This window comes from Anopheles stephensi, chromosome 3 (assembly GCF_013141755.1).
Source record: "Anopheles stephensi strain Indian chromosome 3, UCI_ANSTEP_V1.0, whole genome shotgun sequence".
In the NCBI taxonomy this organism is placed as follows: Eukaryota; Metazoa; Arthropoda; class Insecta; order Diptera; family Culicidae; genus Anopheles; species Anopheles stephensi.
In genome coordinates this window covers 23,902,538-23,926,323 of record NC_050203.1, presented here as the reverse complement: position 1 = coordinate 23,926,323, position 23,786 = coordinate 23,902,538, and the positions used below count along the sequence as shown (strand labels likewise).

At 46.6% G+C, this 23,786-nt stretch overlaps 5 protein-coding genes across 11 annotated transcripts in view; 3 read left to right on the top strand and 2 right to left on the bottom strand.

Annotated features, from left to right (window-relative positions):
• The window catches only part of LOC118511338 (heparan sulfate glucosamine 3-O-sulfotransferase 5), a 60,400-nt gene extending 46,502 nt beyond the window's left edge, over positions 1–13,898 (bottom strand). For 2 of the 7 annotated variants that reach the window (XR_004906143.1, XM_036054280.1), the window contains exon 1: positions 13,232–13,897. The gene's annotated coding sequence lies outside the window, so the exon portion shown is untranslated. Of the gene's footprint in view, positions 1–5,856; positions 9,332–13,231 lie in introns of those variants that run through there. The other 5 variants (XM_036054274.1, XM_036054276.1, XM_036054281.1 and 2 more) reach the window with 5 other exon arrangements.
• On the top strand, positions 9,468–13,183 carry LOC118511339 (cilia- and flagella-associated protein 299-like). Its single transcript, XM_036054282.1, has 3 exons — positions 9,468–9,671; positions 9,730–9,883; positions 9,953–13,183. Exons 1-3 carry the CDS (start codon positions 9,532–9,534, stop codon positions 10,343–10,345), a joined length of 687 nt encoding a protein of 228 aa, XP_035910175.1. The 5' UTR covers positions 9,468–9,531; the 3' UTR covers positions 10,346–13,183.
• A 352-nt stretch (positions 13,899–14,250) lies between the features above and the next one.
• Positions 14,251–19,285, top strand: LOC118511333 (protein phosphatase 1G). The gene is made up of 6 exons (XM_036054265.1): positions 14,251–15,376; positions 15,544–16,823; positions 16,899–17,080; positions 17,144–17,325; positions 17,392–17,589; positions 17,672–19,285. The coding sequence occupies exons 1-6, from the start codon at positions 15,266–15,268 to the stop codon at positions 18,062–18,064; spliced, it is 2,346 nt and encodes a 781-aa protein (XP_035910158.1). The 5' UTR covers positions 14,251–15,265; the 3' UTR covers positions 18,065–19,285.
• Positions 19,286–20,199: 914 nt separating this feature from the next.
• On the top strand, positions 20,200–21,790 carry LOC118511336 (intraflagellar transport protein 20 homolog). Its single transcript, XM_036054269.1, has 3 exons — positions 20,200–21,325; positions 21,391–21,545; positions 21,639–21,790. The coding sequence occupies exons 1-3, from the start codon at positions 21,031–21,033 to the stop codon at positions 21,753–21,755; spliced, it is 567 nt and encodes a 188-aa protein (XP_035910162.1). The 5' UTR covers positions 20,200–21,030; the 3' UTR covers positions 21,756–21,790.
• Positions 21,791–21,792: 2 nt separating this feature from the next.
• Positions 21,793–23,718, bottom strand: LOC118511335 (BTB/POZ domain-containing adapter for CUL3-mediated RhoA degradation protein 3). Its single transcript, XM_036054268.1, has 2 exons — positions 23,197–23,718; positions 21,793–23,139 (listed from the first exon to the last, which is right to left on the bottom strand). The coding sequence occupies exons 1-2, from the start codon at positions 23,360–23,362 to the stop codon at positions 22,424–22,426; spliced, it is 882 nt and encodes a 293-aa protein (XP_035910161.1). The 5' UTR covers positions 23,363–23,718; the 3' UTR covers positions 21,793–22,423.
• Between the last annotated feature and the right edge of the window lie 68 nt (positions 23,719–23,786).

Below are 23,786 nucleotides of genomic sequence, written 5' to 3'. Positions count from 1 at the left end.
GCGCTACTACCGGTTGTGGAACGCTCGCTTCGTTTGTGGTTGTGGGACAAGATCATCGAGCGTGTTTCCCGTCATCGAATGAGTTTGGTTAGCAAACAGACGCAGTTGTGCAGTTGGTTGTGCTTTTTTGTGCTTTGTGCCCTTTCACAATCATGCACGGAAGTCAATCGGATCGACATAATCGATTGTGATGCTCAAGGTTGATAAAGAAAAGGACACACACACACAAACAGTTATCTTCACAAAGCTTCTTTTTATATTTCAATTGTTCAGCAATGTGTACTTGTGTCTGTTGCACTTTTTTGCTACTCCATCCTATCTCAAGCTGATCTGATTTGTAACTTCTTTTTTATGTCTCTCGATTTCTTGTTTATGTTCGCGGCACGTGTAAGCTTCCAAGGCAGAAATGTACCTTTGAAGGGCGCCAAGAGGACACGGTTTAAAGGGTAAGCTAAAAAAAAGTATTTGCTGGCCGACCGAACCGAATCAAATGGCGAATGGGAAATAATCGATGCAATCATGTCGTTATGATTTTTATGCCCCACTGCTGCTGGTGACGAGTGGAAGGAAAACAAAACAATCTCCCTTCGATGTGGTATTGATTTTGTATCGCTACACACACTCGAGAACGACCACGGGCTTCTTTTATTTTTTGTTTTGTAATGCGAACAGATTTAAATAGCGTATCACAAATATTTATAAAACTTCGCATGAATAATTAATGTACGGCTGGTGTACGGGTATACAAAAGGATGCTATTTATCATACCGAAAACAAATAACGATCAATTTCGCATTCGCTTCACGGAGCCCGACACTCAACAAATCGCACATTCCCCATCGGACCCCGTTTGTGGAGCTGCAGGACGGTTGCATAGTTAGTCCTGGGGCTCGCAGCATAACAACCACAAAGCATTCGCCCACCACCCGTCCGGCTTACCGAGCTCGGGAACTGATGCCACCTTGTGAAAAATGGGCAGCATTGCATTTCTTTGTTATCGGTTGCAACAACAGGAACCGTCTGTGTGTATGTGTGAGTGACGCGCAATGCAATTCACGGATGCATGCAACACGGAGCAAAGCGTCAAATGGACGATAAAATGCAACAATTTATTTATGACAGCTATCAATTCATCTCGCCCGCAGAACGTTCACGAAACATATGCTTATTAACGGGCGGACAGGCAACATAATGGAACGGATGGCAATCATTTATGGGAAACGGTGAGGGCTGTCGGGGTTTTTTCCCCTGTTGCATCCTGATCTATTTGAAACGAAAAATGGGGTGAAAAAGCGGAGTTTTCTAAGCCATTATAAATGGTATGAGATTGTGGAAATTTTTATCAATATTGATTTTGCGAAAACTGATGAAACATGGTTTTATGATACAAGTTTCGGAGAATCGTTTTTGGCTTTAATGTACTTGGATTTATTTTATGATTTGTATGACGGGTTTGAATCTTTTTTGGAATAACTTATAAGACTTATAACTTGGTAAATGGTCCAGTCTATGTGAAATTTTCTATGCTTTCAGAATTTCTGATAATTTTCCAAACAAACGAGGCTCGAGCTAGTAAAAACACGAATAAAATGATGAACTCTTATGACATCATTTTGCGCTTTAAATGATTCTGTCGCAAACATTGTTTGTTTAACTAAAGTTCAAATTTAAATTGTCTGGCCATATAAGTCCGAATCTTATTTTTCACAGCTTGTAATACAGCAACCGAGAATGCCCGGCTTAAAGCAAACCCTAGTGACAAAATGAATTGTGCTTAATGTAGCGTGTAAGCATAAGAGATGCAGATAATACTGCTACGAGCCTTCTAACTTATTAATACATTAAATTAAAAAATAATCTCGGTATTTTGTCCCACCTAAAACACTTGCTTTATTTTCTTTCTTGGTCCAACGACCTCTTAGGTCATGTCTGCCGTTTTTGGCATACTAGACTTATTGCTACCGCATAGTCTGATAGTCGGACCTCACTACGGGGGAATGGCCCAAATGAAATTTGAACCCCGGTCCTGCCATGTAAAGACCATTGCCGCCCTACCTAAATCATCTTTTCTAATAAATAATTCTTTGATTTTCCTGGTCTAACCAATTATCTGACTGTAAACATACAATTATAATTTATAATAGTTCGTGGCACATATTTTCTCTAAATCCCCTCCAAATCCACAATAGAACTCATATGGATGTTAGTCCCGCTTGGATCTCCTCTGCTGTAACTGTACCTCCCTTAAAACATAATAGTTTTCACTCAAGATTGTTAGAGGTGACCCAGTTTTCATCCTCAGTCATCCACCCAAGCTCCTTTGTGGATGAAATGGGTCGACTTCATTTCAGGATGAACATTCGATCTAAACAACGAGCTCATGTCTTAACACGTTTAAAGTGTAAAATAAAAAGAACCAAACAAAAACAGAATAGAACAGCATTTTTTCATGTAGAAGAAAGCTGCTTTCACCTTGAAAGCAAACATACGTCCGAAATTGGATGATGGTTACTTTATGAGATATCAATCATTGGAAAGGAATGGATTTCTTTTCGCCCGAACCAAATATAAGACAATTATCTTGATTGCTTTTTGTACCACTGTGGGTGTGTGTGTGTGTGTGTTTATCCTTCTAATTAAACATTACATCGTTGAGTGTATGTATGTGTGCGTCACGTATTTTATTGCTCTCCTTCCCGTTAACTACAAACCAAACAACTAGTAACTAGCCCTTTTGCTGCCTCGGCTAAAAGCGTTGCGTGAAACTGGGTCAAACCTCAAGGAAAAAGACGTGTGTACATTCATCATCGTGCTTGCCGACGATAAACCACGTATGCTACAAGTATGAGCACGGTTTTACGCTCCACACACACACATACACTCTGGTGGCAGCTTCATCTTGTCAGCTTAAACTCCATCCCCCACCACCAGCCATCGCTAACCTTACCCCCGTGTGCTTGCTACTCTAATCCCAATCCGACTGTAATCGCTTAAGCGTGAAGGATACTGCTGGCTCTTACACGCGTGCAAAAGAAGCACACCGTCAAGCACTCCCCAGAGCGTCTGGAAAGGGCAATGTAATCGAAAGCTAAAAATTTTCTTACCTATCTGCTCGCACGGAACGCAAAATGTCTTCGCCTGTTTTTTAATCTTTCCACAAATAGATCGAGCTCCCACACACACACACATTTTCACATCTTCTGCTCCATTTATGGATAATGTCTTTTTGTGTGATTGCCTTTGTCGTTTTTTTTATTCGCTTCTTTTTTCCATTTCATCACTAACTGCTGATTATTATTTTTTCACACCTTCTACAAACTCGACAAAATGGATCGTTCCCATCCGTAACGATTCGTACTATTTCTATTCCGTTGTTTTCCCTCATCTAGCTCACCCCTGTTCATTTCCGTTTCGCTATCGTGCAGCAAACAAACAAAGGATTCACGCCTGTCACACACAAACACGAGCACACACCCACAAACACCGTCATAGTCCCGGACCGGTGCAATCAGTTTACCCGACCGAGCGTACTTCTTGTCTCGGTGCGGGGATCGAATTTTCGCTTTGCCTTTCCTACCGTGTGTTTTTGCCCACGAAACGCGCCTCCTCGAGCTCGCATACCAACGGAAGCTTAACGTGCCGGATGCCGAACCGATTACTAGCATCGCCGGGAATGCCTGGCAAGGACAAACGACGAGCGAACTTCACACTCCACCACAGTCGAGCATCGACCGGCCGTCGACCGGGGCGGACGTATAGGAACAACAACAAAGATCGGGGGTTGCTGGTGCTGAAGGGGAGAGGGAGGGTTAGTGGGAAAAAGGACCAAAGCAAGAAGTCGAAATGCGTTCTACTCTGCCGTGGGAATGAAGAGTAAAACAACGCACCAGCGGAAACAACACACACACACACTTGGCCGTCGTCCCGGAGCGTAGGAAGGAAGCGTGAGAACTTCTCGAGTGAAGGGAGGATGGAATGAAAAGCCACCCAAACCTCCCTCCTAGAAGGGGACGTGTGTATGCGCGAACTCTCTCACACTCTCCCGCATGCTCGCTTTCCTCCGTATGGGCACACAGACACAAGCGACATCTGCGGTTGTTCGGATGGTAAAGTTGAAGGAATTAGCGCTCAGGCACAATGGGCGAAAGCTCGTCGAAACATCGGCTCGTGAATGAGTTTAAAAGCTAAATTAAAGCGTGTCACTTCAGATGCGGCCAAGAATCGAGGTACTTGTAAGAAAATAATTAAACAAACATGAGGAGCACACAGCGATGGACGGATGGTATAGGAGCATTTTTATATACGGGTTTCAAACTACAAATATCGATGCTTCTATCAAGAAACGATATAAAATATAACTTTTATAAAATCGGACCAGCTTGTTTTAAATGTTTAAGAATGTAAGCGGGAAAGTCCAAGACATTGAATAAATTTTTATTTGAATTCTAAATCTGACAAATGGACCAACTTATTTTGGCTATACCAAACAATTTGCTTACTACTAAAAAATAGTTAAGTTAGTTTAGAAAGTTTAATTTAAAATAAAAACTCTGGTAGTGGACATAGAGGACAGTAAGTTCATACCCATTTTGGCCAGAGTTGGAAGAATTTTATACAACACTGAATAACTTTCACCCAAGCGCTTAGGGGCAAATAAGGGGTAAAAAATGCTTAAATATGGTTAAAATGGGTCCTTGGGGCATCTTGATAAAAATGAATGACTTGATGTCAAATAAGTAAATCTTATACAGTTTTCGCGCTACTTGAAACATCGAATCAAATGCCATGACTTCAAAATTCAAAATCGGCGGAGAACTTCATAACATACAGAGATTTATAGTTAGAAAGTAGTTTTAAATTGATTTCACCTTCGTCTTGGCTCATTTTGTTTGCTTAATATCGAAAGAAACACATAACCATATTTAATAACCTATTGAACAAAGATATAACCACATTCAACAATTTTTTAATTAATATTGGACTTGTGGAAGATTTTACTATTTTTATGCTTCTTTGAGTCACCGTATTCATTTCAACTGTTCTTCGTATTTTTTCACGCCTTCTATCTCCACCAACGATACGTGTGTCTAGTGGCCGTACGAATCAAACACTACTTGATACGGTTACCCACAATATAAGCACGCACACTTACACATTAATACCCCATGGGAACGTTCGTGCAAGGAACCGATCCACCCATTGCGAAGTGGAAGCTTGGTGCCATTTGTACCATAAAATGAATCAAGAGACACCGCATGCGTTTGTGTATGTGTGAGATGTGTGTGTTTTTTTTTGCGTCCAATCGCACTCCTTTCAGTTCAATTCTTCTCATGCCTACACGCACACTCACACACACACCAAAGCTCGAAACGGTACGTCTAAGACTTGAGCGAAAAAAAAGGACGCACGCGACCATGCAGGCGTCTGTTACGACGAATCCTGACCCATCCGGTTGTATTTTGGGGGGGGATGGGGGACTTGATTTAGACACGCAACTAAACCGAAATGGAAGAAGGGGGACAGAGCGAGAGAATGTATAGAGGAGTATCCGGTTCGGAAAAGCTTCACCGTGCTCTGTTAACTATTGCTTCTGACACTACTTCGTTCACCGTGTTTTGCTGCACAACGCGGCAGAAACAGAAGCCCATTCGTTATCAGTGTTTCCTGAAGTCGGCCTTTTTTGACATTTCTATTCTGGTACAAAGAAAAACTCGGAACGAATTGAAAGGAAGTAGAAAAGAGTTTTCCCCGTTGTTGTACACTTCATTTTCAGCAGTTGATGTTTAACAACTCTATTTTCGGAAGCTCTGCCGTATAGGAAAATAGTTTCGAATAATTCTTTCAAATATTAATTACCTTCGTTTAACTAGCCCAGGATGCTGCAGGGCTTTTGATTTCGCTACAGTACGACAGTTTCTCGCATTCTTCCGCTGGCGTCTAAAAAAGGGCCCTCGGCTCAATTCGGCTGGCGTATAAGACAGTACGGTAAACGCTTTTCTGTTTTAAAATACATCTTGCTCTTACACTATAGTAACTGATAGTAACACACCGCTGATATCACTCCACAGAAAACACCACGGAAGAGTTAGCGAACAGTGAGATAGGTAAAGTGAAGATAGAAGCATCCGTCACGTCTTTTCTTTTTGTTACGAACTTTACAGCAAAACTTCATCTTTCACTTTTGTTGAAGGGAATATTTGAAGCTGCTTGTTATTTAGCTCCTTTTTGCTTCGGGGTTAAATTTGTATCACTTTTTTAAGCTTTCAACACTTTCGCCAGATTTTTGTATCGTGACATTCCCCAGCTCTTCTCCGAGTGAGTGATTCATCTCACCCGCTCTATCTGTTCACTGCTCACGCTCACACGGTAATGGCTTTATTTGTTTCACTCGATCCGTTTGTTTTCTTTTTCCCACTTCCGATGCTTCTCACGCCACTGATTGACCTGTTCACATCGCATCGGTAGCTTTCCGATGACAGCTTACCTTCACTAACGAATTGTCACTTTTCCGATCACTTCTCATCAACCGACGGGGTTCACGGTCAACGCCACTCCTGCCACGGTACATTCTACTGCTGCGGCAACGAAAGCTGTGTGGTTTCACATGAATGGTTTCACTTTAAAGCGAACGACCAGCACAAGGAAAAGGGCTGCCAAAAACACTTGTCACGAAACGGAAACACACACACACACATGCACACGGGCGCGCGCTCGCGGTTTGGTCGTGTACGCACACTCTCAATTCAACACGTCGACGCGACGTCGACGAGGACGACTTTTGTGCGACCTCCACCGGGAAGATTCGACAAATCGGAGTCGACCGCGTCCGCAAAGATGTGCCACGGGATGGTGCCTTACGGCTGGGGAAGGATTACACACTGGTGGGTGGGTCGGTACGAAGGTGGGGGTGGGTGCTTTGTAGTACACCTAGCGAAGGCCCTGGTTCTGCTGCTGCTGCTGCTGCTGCTGCTGCTGGTTCACCACGGTGCTCTATGCCCAATCTATGCTCGTTCGCTCGCTCTCTCTCTCTCTCGTGTTGCGTGTTTCACTCACTCACTTGCTCGCTCGCTCGGTCGATTTTTCCCACCGTGGAAGCGCTTTAAGAAAAGCCTGTGGGTGCTTTTTATTGCACAAAAACAGAATCATCTCAGGATAACACACACAATCGGGATCTTTTGCTCACGCACCCCGTTTTTTCTGATTAACCGTACTAACGGGAGCAATCTCTTCCGCCTTGTTTGGTTGGAAAACCACACTACGTAGAGTGCAGAAACACCTTCAAAAGCGTCATCTCAGCACCAGTGAAATCACATCAGAACAATCATGGCCAACTTCGCCGCTCAACCACAGCTGCTTACGTTTCGCAATTTTTCTTCGTCTAGAACTCACGGGTGATGATGTTGGGCATTTATTTCAATCCACTAAAGCAGAACCGTGTGGGTTTTTTAGCGCGTAAAATCCTGGGAAAAACATCACCCCGCTACTCACTCACACACAACACTCCCCGACACACACACGCACAAGGCTTTTGGCGCTGAGCACTGTGCCTGGCCTCGACCACGACCTGACGGACGTTGGGAGCATTGCTGTTATTGCTTCGAGTTACTTTTTTATGTAACAATATCACTACTACCACCCCACGGGGGACTGTTTCACCAAACCAACAACCCACAACGACTTGCCACTGCCTACTTATCCGTCCACCAACGGGTTTGCGTTCCGTGCTCAATACAGGAAGAGCGATACTGTGTGTTGTTGTTTTGTTTTTCTGTTCGCCTCTGTTTGTCTGTGGATTTTCCTTTGTTGCCTTTTACGATTTCCTTCCCTACCTTTCTTCTCCCGTGAGCCACGTTTCACGACCACCGCGCACGTTATGGGGACCGGACACACGGGCCGTCGTCCTGCCAGCGCCAGTGTTCATCCGATTCTGAGCGACGCCACCGACTGGAAGGTGTCTAATATACAAGCAAGCTGCCCAGCGAACCGACCACCCAACACATATGCGCCAGATTTTCCACTCTCTGTAATGTTTTGCTCTCGGGAGAAGCTTTTCCTCCTTAACAACACGGACACGCACACACACGCAACTGGATCTCTGGTGCGATTTCTTTGCTCTGCAGAACGACGCTCCAAATACTACTACAACTTACACACTCTCTCTCCTCTTTTCTCTTGCACGCTCTCTCATTCACGCCGAGTAATTGATGATCGGAACACGGTAGTCCGAAACAATGGTTTTCTTCAAACTGCTCCGGATACAACCCGCAATGAACGGACTGGGCTGGAAACATTATTGGGCGAGATGAACCTCGCGCACTGTAGAGCGGCACACCACAAAATGCGCAAAGCACGCTTCCAGGAAGGGATTGATTTTGGCGGGCGTTTGATACGGTGCTGTGTTGTTTTGCTTCCGTTGCGTTGTGCTTGTGCGCGTGTAATGTGATAGTGTCGTGTTTGTGGGGAGAGTTTTTTTTTGGGTTTTTTTTATGTGCCCTTTCGGTGACTCTGTATTGGTGACAATGAAACCTTACTACACCAAGGCTCAGCAGGTTGGATGGACGAGGAGGAAAATGTGTGCGATGGGAACAGCGAAGGTTAAGGTGTTTCGAGTGCCGGATACGTACGGGTTTAGCTGTCATGATTCATGATTCATTTGTTGAACTTTCCCATCCATTCGGTTTCGTTTGCTGACTTATCATTTATTGCGGGGTTATATTGGTAACTAGCTACCACAATTGGTAAATTGATTACAAATTGGCTACGTCAAAAGAATAAACTGGATGGAGACGCCTGGTCATTTGTAATTTGTGCATCTTGTTTTGAATTCCATTGGATTTTTTTTTCTTGCAATTTAATAATACGATAATTGTTTTGAATACAATCAACAAACATGTATAGAATATATGTCTTTTCTGATAGTTTTCAAGTATAAAATAGTTATATTTTCATATTTTTGATGTCATCATGCCACGATGCCACGTGAAAAAGTAAAAATTTGTACTAAATTTGTTGAAAAACCCAGCACATTAAGCGTGGCGTTGTCAATCCTAATTCCAAACGAATTAAACCTCCGTTTGCAGGATTAAAAAAATGGGTTTACCAGCTTACGGCATTTAAAGAATCATGGCATCCAGACATGTTAGTTCAAGGAAGTCATAGCGTAAAGGGATTTCCGAAAGGAGAAAAGGAGGCAAAATGTATGCAAAATGAGCAAAATCTCTCACCATTACTTACTGTCATTCATATTAGAGTGATATGAAGATGAGAGCTTTAAAATTAGCTTGATGGAGACGCCTGATCATTTGTAGCTATTGCTATCTAGAAGATTCCTTTTCCGTGAACGAATGCAGATCGTTACATTACGTTTTTAAATCATAAATAGTATTTTAAAGTTTCGTATTTTTTATTTTTTCGTATTACCCACTCATGTTTACTGTAGAAATTCAGGCAAAAATCTTTGCAATAATTGCAGATCAAAGCAAGCATTAAGAGTATGAAAGTAATATTTCGTTCAACGACACCGGCCGCAGCATGAAGCTAACCGAGCAGGATCTCCGCCTTTCGGAGTTCAGCTCTTATGAGGACTATCTTAACTCACTTGTCGATGGCAAAAGTCTCCAATATTTCGGTGATAGAGAAAATTTAATCAGTCTGTTCCGTACGGGCTACAGGTAACATTGTGTATTGTCTTGAATTTCCAATGACTCATATTTTAACCCTCCACTGCAGGGCCCTCACCAAAGAAGCTTTTGAAGCGCAAAGAACCTTCCTGCAGGTGACGAAAGATCCCAACACACTGTTTAGCCGGAACATATCGCCAGAGGATCCATTTCTGCAAGAGCTTGCCAAACGCGAACGTCCCAACCGGTTGGGGCTTATGTCGGTAAATACTCTCTATAAGATAATAGTGAACTGCAGAAATTTATCCTGCTAAATTCCTTCATTTCAACAGACCATAATTTACATGCGCTACATGAAGAAAAACACAGAAATCTCCGGTTACATCGACTACGAGGAAGCACTGCGCCGTGTACACCAGGACCAGCAGTACTCAAACAACTGGAAAGCCATCTTCGCAGGTGAAAAGGTACTCTACCCAACGCCCGTCGATCTGCTATACTACAACGCAAAAACCGGTCGCAGTAGGAAGAACAACACGCGCAACTATCAAATCCTTTGCGATCCTCTCCGTGGCATCATCTTCCGCAACATGTACGATCGCAAGGACATCCTGCCGGATCCGGTGGCAAGCTTTTACGGTACCAATACAAGCCGCACTGAGATCGAAAGCGATCTATACGAACAGGTCGTCCTGTACGATCATGTCGTACGGAAGAACTACTAATTGCGGAAGCACCCCAAAAGCATGGTAACGAATCAATACCCATTCTAACTGCCGTCAAGGATTCCAGGCGTCCTTCTCCGTATGGCGCCGTGACGTTTTCACTTGTATCCCCATTGCCTTTTTCTCTCTCTCTCTCTCTCTCTCTCTCTCTCTTGTTTTGTCCCCCTTTCGACATATTTCAAAAATGAATCACTTTCCACGGCGCCACACAAGCTAGCGACAACTGTCTTTCCAACGCCTGCGCCTTACTAGGGAACGCTTTTTCTCCTTTGCATCGTGACTCTCTTGCCTTTGCGCCTCACCAACATCGTTAAACAGCTCCCGAAAGTAGGGAAAATGCACCAAAAGGCGCGGAATAAAACAATCCGAAACCGTACTGACCTCCCTCTCTTTACGAGCTTTTGTGCTACGGGAACAGAGCCAGGCATCGGTACAGTGCGCGGGAACGAATGCACTTCTGGTGCCATTTTACGCGCACGCGGTTTGCGTTTGTGTGTGTGTGTGTACGTGTGTCTGGGATGGAGTGATGTACATACGGGTACGGTGTACGGCATGGGATCGTGTTGATTCGCTTTATCCTTTGCAAGGGATCCCACCGACCGGGTGCTCGTTGTCGCTCGTAGTTCGCGTTGAGTTGAAGCGTAAATTTACGATTACTATCCCGAACGTCATCAACCCGGGGCTCACATTTAGCATAGTGGGGCACACTTGTTTGAAACCGACCCACCTCCCGCACTCGCTTTTTGCTAGTGAAGCGAACTACAAACAAGGACCGAAAAACCAATGACGTTCTAACGCTGCGACCCTGGGAAACGTTTGGCCTTGTTTCAGTCGTCACATGCACACGCGATGCATCACTCTCCCCACCGATGCCCGTTGTGTGGATGTGTTTGTAATGATATTGTTGTAGTATGCGGAGAGCCTTTTATTTCTATACCGGGAAACGCAACAGGATCCGTACGATAGAATCGCAGGAAACAGGTGCGGTTTGCAACGTTTGGCAAGGTCATGTTAGCGAAAAAGAAGGCATCCCCTTTGCAATCGTACTGCTAATTAGAATTTACCACAAACGAACCTTAGCCGCCCACCAGTTTGATGTGTGCGTGTGATTTGGATCTGATTAGCGACTTATCTTGAGTAGGCTAATCAGTGCAAATCCTCGATGAAATCGTACCAGCTTCAGCTTCCGCAACACGGCACGACCTTGCAGCCTAACCTGGCTATTCTGAGATATTGTTGGGCAGTCGGTAATGGGGTCGGCAACCAGTACCGATTGTGTAGGCGTACACACCTAGACGTGGAGAGCCGGCACGTTCATTCATTCTCGACACCCCCTGGCCCATCTCATACTTCCACTGCCCCTCCCCATCCTTGCACTCTGATAAGCAAAATCACCAACAAAAAGGACTCCCGATGCTTGGTTCGCCTTTTTTTGGGCGATGCGTTGGTAGCGCTCATGAAAGCTCCCAGGCATGCCCACGCACCGGCGTAACCCGGCGTTCGTAATCGTGAGCTCGTTCGGCAGAACGTTTATGACGTCACCAACGCCATTATGTTCAAGTTCGCTTTTTTTTTTCGTTAAAGTTGTTGCTCTTGTGTTGGGAGGATGCTTTCGCCTTCTTGGTGGGAGATGCTTTCATCAGCCTAACCGTGCCGTTTCGTGCCGTGCTGTAATTTGCAGCTTAGCTAGATATTGGTTTATCCGGAAAGGACAGGTCGGTATCGTTTGTTGTCGCACAACCACAACTTCCTCCCGCAACCTGACCCGGCGACCCTTTGCTCCAGGGAATCGTAAACCACAGCGTAGTTGGGAATCGAGCGTTGGCGGAAAACTGCACACTATACACTGTTCCCTTACCACCCAGAAGCAGCTAAATCATTTCGCAAACAGTTTCTCAGGTGCGTTCCCACATTGTTTTTCACTTTACGAGGGAAAGTCGCCCCCCCCCCCCCTTCGATCGTGTCCGGATGTACAATTTTATTCGATGAAAGCTTTGGGGCTTCCCTTTGCTGCTGGTTTATGAGCTCGGGGAGAGATTTCACGTTGGTTTCACATGAATAAATGGACAACGAGGACAGCGGTGCTAGCTTATTTACAATACGTTTGGTATTGGACCGCGTGGTTTGTTCGTATCGTTTGAGAAATGGAACGAAAGTTCTACGGAAAGATAGGGCCACCCAGACCCGGAATGGGAGCCGCGGCAATCCGGCAAACCGATAACAGTGTCTGTGTGTGCGAGTAGCTGCCCGGTGTAACGATGAAATAAATTGCCCAAAAAATTAGATTAACGGTTTCGGCACATGGCATGGCGAGCTTCAGACGACCTGGCCACGGTCGTACGTAGTTGTACAAAAATCGAAAGAAAAGAGGTTAGCCAAGCCGTAACGAAGGAGATATTTGCCAGATTCATTGCACTTTGGCGGATATCAGGGAAATTAATAAATCTTAGATATGTGGGATGGGACTAGCAAGCTTTGGTGGGGTGGATAGATTAGCAGTTACATAAAAGGGCTATTTTTATACATGTTCTATTCGAATTCAGTTCCGGGATGGAATAGCATTATCGTTGATCTGCGCTCCTCTTGAAGCAACTCTTCGACATAATAATTCCCTACAGAGAGCAAAGACTGTAAGCTAATCGTCATCGTACTCAACTTATGGCTTATGATGTCAACGAGGTGGAATGTTGATAACGACGCGTGAGGAGCTATCACTGTAGCATGATAATTACAAATTTGGCAAAAAAAAATGATTTTTTTCTGTGTTTATAAATCAAAATTTAAGCGTCATCGAAAGTCATAGCAATCAAACCAAATTACTTGCTTGAGTACGCTTTCGTAAAACATTCAATTAGCGCGGTAATAACACACCGAAAGAGTACGTACCGAAAACCAGGTTTTGATTGTCTAGGCCTCTAAATAAAGTAATATTGCACACACGGTTTGGTAATTTCTTCATGACACGCACAGTTAACGTTGCCACTCACGAATGGAAACTAAAATGATAAGCAACTCGAGTGTATCGCTACGACCCTTGCCTTGGACAACTCTTCAAAGAAAGTGTTTGTTTATGACCATGCCGCATAGTGAACTAGAGCCGTTAGGGTGTTAAGTTTTATTTAATTTTTTTTTAGTATAAAAGACATCAAGCTTATACTTAGAAAGCAACGAGCAAAAGAAAGTCTAATACTGGAGAAATAGGTGTGATGGGATTGTATACTGATCCTGGTGTGTTAGGATCTATCTGACCCACCAACAGTTGCTACAGACTCAAATAGGTTCTGTTCGAACGATATCCGATGTTAATTTTGACCTCGGATGGAAGCGTGGTTCGGTTCGGATGGAAGCGTGGTTGAATGCTTGAATAAAAAGGGCGCTAATAATTTCAGAAGCTTTATATTAGTTAACTGGTAAGGATCAAAGGGCTTACGTATTAACTATCTGCAGGGGACGGTGCGACAGTCGAGGCAGTACAGCCGCCAATCATCACACGGCAGTTCTGCATACCTTATCTCGTCCGGACTGTCTCTCCTTACGCAGCAGTAAAACCTTTCGAAATTAAAGTAGTTAAAGTACAAATAGAGCAAAAAAGAAGTCAAAGAGCGGAAAGCATATTGTTTTACAATCTGGGGTTGTACGTACGCGCAACCTCAACTCTGATAAAGGTCTCCGATAAAGCAGAACAAATTGAGTTATTTGAACGATACATTTCAAAATCGGGGTGAATTTGCACCAATTAGTGGAAAAAGAATCTGGCGACGCTACGAAACATTCCATTTTGTTATATTTTCTATAAAAACACACGCCGCAGGCATCGAAGGGTTTGTCACGTTGACAACGTTGAGCTGCAAACGTCAGACGCGCAACTGTCAAATGTCACACTGACATGAGCCAACCTGCCCCACATACAACAAACAAGCAAATTTTAACGAGTTTTGCTTGCCGATATTCGATAATTTATTCTTCCAACCACCTCGTAACGTGAATGCGTCGCCAAACTACCAGTTGCGTTAGCTGCTTGTGAAATTCTGCCCCGTGTAAGCAGCCTAGCATCGCCTACAGGGCCAAAGCCCCGTCGCCCCGTCGCACTTGCCGATGCGTCAAACTGCGAATGTATTTTCCCGATGACATGCGTCGGTGCGCGAGTGTGTGAAAAGCAAGCTGCAAAAATTGCCGGGAAGTGTGGTCCGCGTTTTGGCTGAACAGGAACAACGAATGTGGTCGGGCACACCTTGTTCCGAAGCGAACCGTTTTGCACAGGAAACAGCATAACGGGGTGGAGCAGCGAACGATTGCGGCGGAAAGGTAATAGCGTGTCGATTCTTGTTTATTCCGGACACCGATCGGAAACGCTGCCGTGTACCAACGCCTCGGCCGGGCGCGTGTGTGTGTTGTGCGATTTGTAGTGTACAGTTTTGCCTGCAGCGAGCTGGTCCTGTGTATAGTTCGCTAGCGTAGAGTTTTATTTCCTCCGCTCCGGAAGTTCTCAAGATCTGTGGATCAAGTTGGCGTTCCGGTAAATAGTGCGTTTGCATCTCGGAAGCTACGGCACCCGCGTTCGTGTGGTAAGATAGTGGTGGCAAGTGTTTGTACGTGTGTGTGCATCCGGCGGCAGTACGGGCAGTGTAGCGAGCCGTCGTTGCTCGGTGTTTTTTTTTTTTTCGCTTCTCCCTCTTCAATGTGTTTGTCGTGTGCCGTCTGTGACAGCAATCTTTTTGTGGCGCGTGCTGGCGAAAAATAACAATCAAAACCGGCTTGTGGTTTTGTGGAAACGCCGAACGCAAACACACTCACACCAACCGCGCGCTCGCTCGAGTGGTTTTTGCGATAAGTTGCAGTTCTACACACACACACAGGCGCGCGTTTTTTTTTTCGTACGGTGGCAACAACAGTGGGCGGTGAGCAGCAGCATCGGTAACAATGGGCGCCTACCTTTCGGAACCACTGACGGTGAAGGATTCGAGCGATGAGGCCAACGAATTCATGGCTGTTGGGTCCAGCTCTATGCAAGGCTGGCGCATCAGTCAGGAGGTACGTATTGTTGTTTTGGGGGAGCGCGGTTGGTCACGTTTGTCCACGAAGAAGAAGTGTGCCGACGCGACAGGTCGCGCGTGGGAATTCGTATCTGTTCCGGGCGGACGTTTGGGGTCCGTTTACTGTTGCTGTCCCTAACTTTGTACTGCCCTTTCTACCGACAGGACGCTCATAATTGCATACTGAATTTCGATGACAAAAGCTCATTCTTCGCCGTGTACGATGGGCACGGTGGGGCCGAGGTGGCCCGCTACTGCAGCCTGCATCTGCCCGCCTTTCTGAAAACAGTCGAAGCGTACACCGAGCAAAACTTCGAGAAAGCGCTGAAGGATGCATTCCTCGGGCTGGATGCGACGCTGCTGAAGGAGAAGGTGATCGAGGAGCTGAAGCTGCTCTCAAACAAAACGAACGATGAGGACGAAGCGGACGAGGAGGAGGAAGAGGAGGAGGACGACAATGTGGAGGATCTGTGCAAGGAGGCGGTAATGCCACTGAACGAGGTGTTACAGAAGTATCGGAAGGATGGCAAAACGGTCGATGGGTCAAATCAGCGGGTTCAGGCCATTAAGGAGGGCAACTGTTCCAAACCGATATCACCGTATCTGAAGGGGAAACGGCGCGCTGTCGCTGATGCGTCCGGTGCAGGCGGATCCAGCGAGAAAAAAACGCCTGCCGTCGCGGAAGATGATGCTGATTCCGATGCGGAAGCGGATCCCGCTGCTGAAGCGGACGCTGACAGTAAGCCGGTGGCGGTGAAAGGTGAATCCAACGTGCCGGATGCGGCTGATTCGACCGTAAGCAGCTCGAGCAACAAAACGGTGGAACGTGTAAAGGAAGCCACACCACAGCCGGAACCATCGTCGTCGTCGTCGTCGTCCACTGTAAAAGCTTCTCCGGGCAAGAGTGAGCCGGATGCACCGGGTAGCAGCGCAAAGAAGACAGCAGATCAGAGCGATGAAATCAGCGATACTGCTGGCAATGTGGCGGTCAAGGTGGACGACGGTGCTGGTGAGGATGTGGCAGCACCGGGCAGTGCGCCCGCTCCCAGCAAGGACAACTGTGCCCCGGACAGCTCGTCGTCGGACGGTAACAAACAGCAGGGAAACAATAAGCTGAACGGTGACGTTGGTAAGGTGGGCTCATCCGGTGCCGTATCCTCGTCGTCGTCGTCGTCTGGTTCGGCGGGTCAAGAGAATGGTGTGGCTGGGTCGGGTAGCTGCGACAGTGGGGCCAACAGTGTGTCGCCCGCCACGGCCAAGGTACACAGCAGCTCGACTGCCTCGAAACCAGCGCCGAAAAATGGCCCATCCGCGGCAGATGTTTCGATGTGTATGGATGATACGGACGATGACGACGACAGTGATTCGGACGAGGAGTTTCCGCACGCTGAAGAACCGACCGATGATACGTCCACCACGGACGAAGGTGAAGAGGATGCGTACGGGTAAGTGGAAATGGTTTGCGGGAAGTTGGAGAATAGACTAATGTGAGTGTGTGTGTGCTCCGTTGTAATGCGTAGCGAGGAAGGCAGTGCCGAGGAGGATGAAGAAGAGCCCGACGAGTACGCCGATTTGGGTGACTACATCAACGAGGAGGACGCCGAGTTCATGAAAGCCATCACCGACGAACCGGGCAAGGATAGTGGCTGTACGGCGGTGGTTGCATTGCTGCACGGAAAGGAACTCTACGTTGCTAATGCTGGTAAGGCGATTCCGGCGATTTGCCCGTGAGATAGCGAATAAAGCCTTTCCTACCTTCCTGCAGGCGATTCTCGGTGTGTCGTGTGCCGAAATGGAAAGGCGCAGGACATGAGCTTCGACCACAAGCCGGAAGACACCATCGAGTTCGAGCGGATAGAAAAGGCTGGCGGACGGGTAACGCTGGACGGCCGTGTCAACGGAGGATTGAATCTATCGCGAGCTATCGGTGACCATGGTTACAAAATGGTACAAAAATCGCATTTCATCGCACGCTAGATCGATTGCTAACTTTGATCGTTCGTATGCCAACAGAACAAATCACTCCCACCGGAGGCACAGATGATTTCCGCCCTGCCGGACATCGAGAAGATCACAATCGGGCCGGAAGACGACTTTATGGTGCTGGCGTGCGACGGTATCTGGAACTTTATGACCAGCGACCAGGTCGTACAGTTCGTCCAGGAACGCATCCACAAACCGGGCATGAAGCTGTCGAAAATTTGCGAAGAGGTAATCTTGCTTCGGCGAATGGCAAAAGGGGAATGTTTTTTTTTTGTAGCAACGAAATTCCTTATTTTCCCCCTCTTTGCAGCTGTTCGATGTTTGTCTAGCGCCACACACACGAGGGGACGGTACGGGCTGCGACAACATGACGGCCATCATCGTACAATTTAAGCCGAACTTTACCGGCGCCGCTTCACGGAAACGTACCGCATCGAGCTCGGTAGCGGGCGGCACCGTCGATGATAGCGACGCCGTATCGTCTGCCACAAAGAAGGTAAAAACCGATGTCGCGAGTGCTGATGACGCTTCCTCCACGACGACCGACAGCAGTAATGGAGTGGTGCCGGCCGGTAAGGAAGCAGCCGATGCCACTACCACCGACGAAACGGAAGCGGCCGCAGCGGTCGCTTCGATCGCGGACGATGCCACACCCGCCGATGCTGCCGCCGCCAGCTCAGAAGCAGCATCTTCCTCGACGTGAACGTGCTCGGAACCAACTCTTGATGGTAGCGATGGTTGGTTCGATGGTCGAGCAAAAGCAAAACAACAGAACGTAAAATAGCACCCCTAAACAATCTCTCACTAAGGGGGTTTGTGCCGGGGGCGCGTATGCGTCTGTTTAGTACATAGAAATTTCGCAATTCATTTACATTACACCCATCATCTCCTGTTTTCAAAGAAGGAAAAAGTACGCGCAGGTGCGTCGTTGGCCAAAAACAACCAAAATGGGCGCCCGTAGGAAGAAAGGGAAATAAAAGAAAGTCTGCTAAAAACATATAAAAAGAAGCCCCAGTTATAAAAGAAAACCCCCCCGTTCGTCTTTCGCGAACGCAACAACCCCACACACTGTTGTGCCCACCCCAATGAAGGGCTAACGGATGGAGAGAAGGCTTTTTACCTCAGGATTACTCTTGTTTGTTTTTCGATCACTTATGTTTCAGTATTTCCTACAAAAAGAGGCAAAAAGATTAAATAGCCGCTAGATATATGGCTGAACCACAGGAGAAGGAGGAGAAAGGAAAAGGATGGCAGGGTGTGTTAGTTTGTAGTTTTCCTACTTTCTTTTTTATTTATCAACACACACACACACACACGCTAGCGCGATAAGCGAAACGAAGAAAGGTAATACAAACGCTGCGCTCGGAATCAGTAAAAGTCGCCATAAATGCTGAAAATCGCCCCATAAAGAATACAATCGTCTTTACTTTTGAATGGCGAGGCGGCTTGGCGATTGTGCTTCGATTGCCACGGTACGCAACAATTCCAGCCCGACATATGTGTAGAGCACCGCTGTTTTTTTTTTACTCTCATCGTCTATATGTGTGGTTGGTTGTACATGGATAGGAAGAGTGGTAGAGCCTTCGAGGGCGTAACAGATCTAAGAACCCCCCCCCCCCAGCAAGAAACTTAGTGAAGAACCTTAGTAACTCCATACATTCGGGGCAACAATTAAACCATGTGTAAACCTAGAGGATGTTGTGCGTTTTTTTAGCGATCATTCGATGTGAAACGTGAACACCCCACCCCCCGGCTCCATTTGGGTTAGAATTAGCAGTCGGCGGCACTATTCGGAACAAACCGTCGCAAACAAGCCCGCAAAAAAAAGGGCGTAAAGAAGTGTTTGGGGGGGAAAACGAACACACGAAGCTGAGGTACATATGCAGCGTTGCCGTGGTTGAAATAAATGAACCATTCAATGTAACTGTGCCGTCTGGTGTAAGTTTTTCCTGAGAAAAAGAAGTCACCGATCGTAAGAAGTACTACTCCAAGACTATAGACGACTTCAAACTGCAATACGGATGAGACTTCGGACCACGATTGAGAAACTGAATGAATTATCCTGGAATTTCTGCACATCAAAAGTCGGCTGAAATCCTTTGGACCGTCCCTTGCCTCTCGATCCTCCTCTACAGGAATGTGTCCACGGTTCATGCTGATGGAAAAAGAGATTGAACGACAGGCTAGCTGAACTGATTAGCGAAGTAGATATTCATCAACGTAGCAGACAATCAACAACCTTCCTTTGCGATCTTCGCATATAATATGGCGAATAATGCGCATAGAACGCAATATTCAACAGAGTCCACGGCTCAGAGAGGTCCTGACGGATGAGGAAGCAGGAACTCTGAGGTATAAACGTTATAAACGGTCCGGTGGCCGAGACGATAACCTCGCCAGCCTTCACACGGCAGGACCGGGGTACAAATCCCATCCAGACTACTTTACGACGGGTAAAAGTCACAGCAAGCCAGAAATGGAGGATCGAGACCTCTTGAGGTTATAGTGCTGCCAGGGAAGAAGAAGGAAAAAGCTGGCCTGCGATGTTACCAGATCTCTAGAGTAAGATTATACTCTATTGTCACTAGGATATGATGGTCAGTCTGGCTGACGAGAAGCATCGGACTACAGCCCCAAGGATCTTTTTGGCTTGGTGTCTAGATAATTCTGAAGCGTTCTTGGGTCCCCGCGTAGAGCAGAATAAGCGCGGTATTATCTGTTAAATATTGCTGTGCAAAAAATGCTACTACAAAGACAGAGTCCTTGAAGTAGTTCTTAATCATGCCAAGAACGCTTTTCCTGACGAAGCTCATTATACTCCAAGACTATAGACGACTTCAAACTGTATTACGGATGAGACCTTCAGACCACGATTGAGAAACTGATGAATTATCCTGGAATTTCTGAACTTCAGAAGTTTGCAAAATTTCTTTGATCTGCGTCCCTTGCTTCTCCAAGTTCCTTTTTGCGCTTCTTTGAAAAAAAAAGCCGAACACCAGGAAGAGAGGGTATTGATGGTAGTGTTGGAGGGCGGAGCAGTCGCTACGACCACGGATAGGAAGGAAGATTTTGAGGTTATCGGCGAAAAATAGAAGACCATCAGGACGAGGAAGGATGGAACAGATTACGTTGACACAGAGAAGGAAGAGGAGGGGACCAAGAACACTTCCTTGTGGGAACACTCCAGACAAGCAGGGAAAGCAGGAAGAAGTGGAGGAAGACTAATCTTAACAACACAATTGGGCAAGGATAGATAAGGGCTCTGCCAGGACACTAAATCCTGGGACAAGCACTCCCTAAGCTTTGCCAGCAAAAGCGCATGGCAAACACGGCCGAACGCTGCCCGGAAGTCAGTGTCAGTGTCAGTGTTGCGTCGACTTGGTTCTAACTGACTTATAATTGTGGAAACAAAGCGCAGTAAGTTCGAAGAGGCAGACCTTCCGGGCATAGGGCCTTAGGGCTAATCCACCATGCCTCGCAGTTAAAGAAAATTGACGGATAAATCACTGATTCGAACGGCTTCAGCCCTTCCACACTGGTACAAGGCTATTCCTGACGAAGCTCATTGCAGTACATTAATTGCATGCCCACCTCTTGTACACTTACACCTTCTAAAAACAGATAACGCAGATCACTTAATCCTTCAGCTTGTATATCAAAAGCAGTCTCATGATATGCCGGGAATGCGCCCGGCACCACAAACACGTTTCCCACTGCCATTTCGCTGACGTTTCCCGTTTCCATGGCAACGGTGCAAACAAACATGGTCGCCACATCGTCAGCGGGCTGGAGTTATCGTTTCCCAAACAAACTCTTATTCATTTCATCTCTCAGTGCGAAATGTCTGAAGAATTTGGTAAATCTGGTCTGTACATCGATGATCTGTACACGTTGCGTGTGATCGATCCGGAAGTTGCGAGCGAAACCAACGAGCTAAAGGATGAGTGTGAACGGTTCACCGAAAGTGCGCGGTTGAGAAGCCATCCAAGGGACAAACAACCTTATGCTATCCTTCTAAATCCCTTGCAGAACTCACCGACTTCCGGCGCATCATTGACCAGTTTGCGAACATTGTCGAGGTGTTTGCGGCCGAAGTGGACCAGGAAAAGATGCGTGCGGTCGGTGTGCAGAACATGCTGAAAACCTTCTCCAAGCAGCGGGAATCGGAACAGCAGCAGATACAGGTGTTCCGTGTCGTTTCGAGATCCGGAGCTTCGCTGGTGCTATTAGATTAGGAGGTTTTTAAAGCTTCTCTCTGCTTTCACTTTCCTTTGTAGAGTGAAATAATCGAGAAAATGGTGGAGCTGGACAAACTGAAGATCGAGTACCAATATCTACAGCGCATCGAATCGGAACAACAGGAAATGATCGATAATTTCTACCAGCATCAGTGAGCTGAACCCAATACAGCGGAAGCAAGCAAAGAGAATGTGTAGAGAATGTAAATTATTTATTATCTTTTCCTTGTTTTACTATGAAGTTTAGTTTAGTTCTAGGGTTTTATACGAATATTTAGTTTATGTATTGTTTTTTTCCCGTTCATTTGCAACACAGTACTTGGGAGGTTATTAGGAGTCGTCGATAGTTGTGACCAAGCTATCGTTTCTCTTATCCTCTTTACCTTCAGGACCATAGTCTCCTTTCACGCTCCTTCCTTTGGTGTTGGATTGCTCTCAGACTAAAGGGAAGATAGGCTAAGATATAGGGTTTAGGATTGAACGTTACCGACTCTTGCCGCACAAAACGTCCTAATTGGTTCTAGATTATTGTAAATTACATCCCATAGCTGCTATTCCATTTGTTCATTGCTCACGCACACATACACACACCTAACGCTCACACACTCCCACGAGCTGAATCTTCGTAGTACACAGTCACACAAAACGCGCACAACCACACACCGGTCCTCACTCACACTGGAATCAAATAGCCGTTTGGTGGAACGATCGGCACAACCGATCGGCCAACCACTGCTGTGAGTTTCTGCCTCTGTCTGCTGATGGTGATGGTGCTAGTTCCTCTTTGGCAACAGCTTCCTCTTCAGCACTAGCTGATGTGTGAATCATGTAGGATTGTTCTGTTTGTTCGAGCGTAACCTAGCCAAACCGGTCCGCTCCTCCTCCTCGTCGCTCGTGTACGAACTGATGCCACCGACGGCACCGCGCAGCGACGTGGCCTGCATCAGCTCCTGATCCGGTGCGTTCTTGTTCTCGTACAGCAGTATGTTGAGTGTTTCTTCGAAAATCCGTGCCTCCGGGAACTCCACCTTCGTATGCTTCTTATCGGTGGCGTACACGATCGAGGTGCAGCATACTTCCGCCACCTTTTTGCCATTGCCGTAAAACGACCAGCAACAGATTTCACTCGAACCGATCACATCCTTTATGAAAAACACCCGGCCACTGAAGCGCAGGGACAGCTTGTCGAACAGCTCAATGTTTTTCAGCAGATTGTCGTCCGAGGTGTTCGTGTACGAGTACTTGTTGTTGTGGCGGTTGATCAGCAGCTTCACCACCGGTTTGGTGGCTGTGCTGATCAGGTACTGTTCCTCCTTTTGGGACGTGATCAACGGCACCCGGCAGATCGGTTCCGATTCGCGCTCCTTCTTGGCGAGCACCTTTTCGCACGCCTCGACCAGCTCCTGGATGCAGTAGTACTTGGATTCGGCGAGCAGTTCCGCGATCGCTTTGGTTGTTTCCGGCAGCGCTACGCTACCGTCGCGAAGAAAATTCAGTATCGTGCCAAAGTGTGTGCCACAGCGATCGATCAGAATCCAACCTGAAGGAAAAGTGGGGTGCGTAAGTAGGGATTATGATTGTAATGTCCACAACGTACCTTCCGAATCGGTAAGCACTTCCAGCCGTCCGCTAAACATAGCCCGTAGCATCGTGTCCTGCTTGCAGAGCGTTCCGATCGTGGTGTAGTGCAGGCAGCCGCCAACGTTCAACTTCACGTACTGGGATGGGTTGCCCTTGATGAGGGTTTTCTGATCACCCGACATCCTGGACGTTGCTCCGTCGGTCTCAATCTTGGCCGGATGCTTTGCGTACGTACCGTACGCACCTAGACCCACTTCAAGGTACCACCGACCTCCGACGGAACTGGCTACGGGTGCGGCTTTTCGTGAGCGTTTCCGTTGGATTGTGGGCGGTCCTTACGACGGCCAACCCTGCTACCAGCTGAAAGCGAACAAACACACACGCACCGATTTTGCGAAAACGGGCACAGGAAACAAATAATTTGGTGATTAACTTGGCGAATAATTTGGAGCGATGTATATTTTGATTGAGTTCGCAGGCTACAACATGTCAAATTGTGGGTTTGACAGACAAACGCTTTGGAAACGGTTCGGATGGGAAAAACGCTTCATGAAGCGTTTCACCAGTTGGTGCGGTTTTTTTTAAGGAGAAAAATATTTAATTTTG

Coding starts and splice junctions, on each gene's coding strand:
- LOC118511336 (XM_036054269.1), top strand. CDS start 21,031: ATGATATGCCGGGAATGCGCCCGGCACCACAAACACGTTTCCCACTGC. Junction 21,326..21,390: donor GTGTGAACGGTTCACCGAAA/GTGCGCGGTTGA, acceptor AATCCCTTGCAG/AACTCACCGACTTCCGGCGC. Junction 21,546..21,638: donor CGGAACAGCAGCAGATACAG/GTGTTCCGTGTC, acceptor TTTCCTTTGTAG/AGTGAAATAATCGAGAAAAT.
- LOC118511333 (XM_036054265.1), top strand. CDS start 15,266: ATGGGCGCCTACCTTTCGGAACCACTGACGGTGAAGGATTCGAGCGAT. Junction 15,377..15,543: donor GCTGGCGCATCAGTCAGGAG/GTACGTATTGTT, acceptor TTCTACCGACAG/GACGCTCATAATTGCATACT. Junction 17,590..17,671: donor TGTCGAAAATTTGCGAAGAG/GTAATCTTGCTT, acceptor CCCTCTTTGCAG/CTGTTCGATGTTTGTCTAGC.
- LOC118511339 (XM_036054282.1), top strand. CDS start 9,532: ATGAAGCTAACCGAGCAGGATCTCCGCCTTTCGGAGTTCAGCTCTTAT. Junction 9,672..9,729: donor CTGTTCCGTACGGGCTACAG/GTAACATTGTGT, acceptor CCTCCACTGCAG/GGCCCTCACCAAAGAAGCTT. Junction 9,884..9,952: donor ACCGGTTGGGGCTTATGTCG/GTAAATACTCTC, acceptor TCATTTCAACAG/ACCATAATTTACATGCGCTA.
- LOC118511335 (XM_036054268.1), bottom strand. CDS start 23,362: ATGTCGGGTGATCAGAAAACCCTCATCAAGGGCAACCCATCCCAGTAC. Junction 23,140..23,196: donor AGTGCTTACCGATTCGGAAG/GTACGTTGTGGA, acceptor CTTTTCCTTCAG/GTTGGATTCTGATCGATCGC.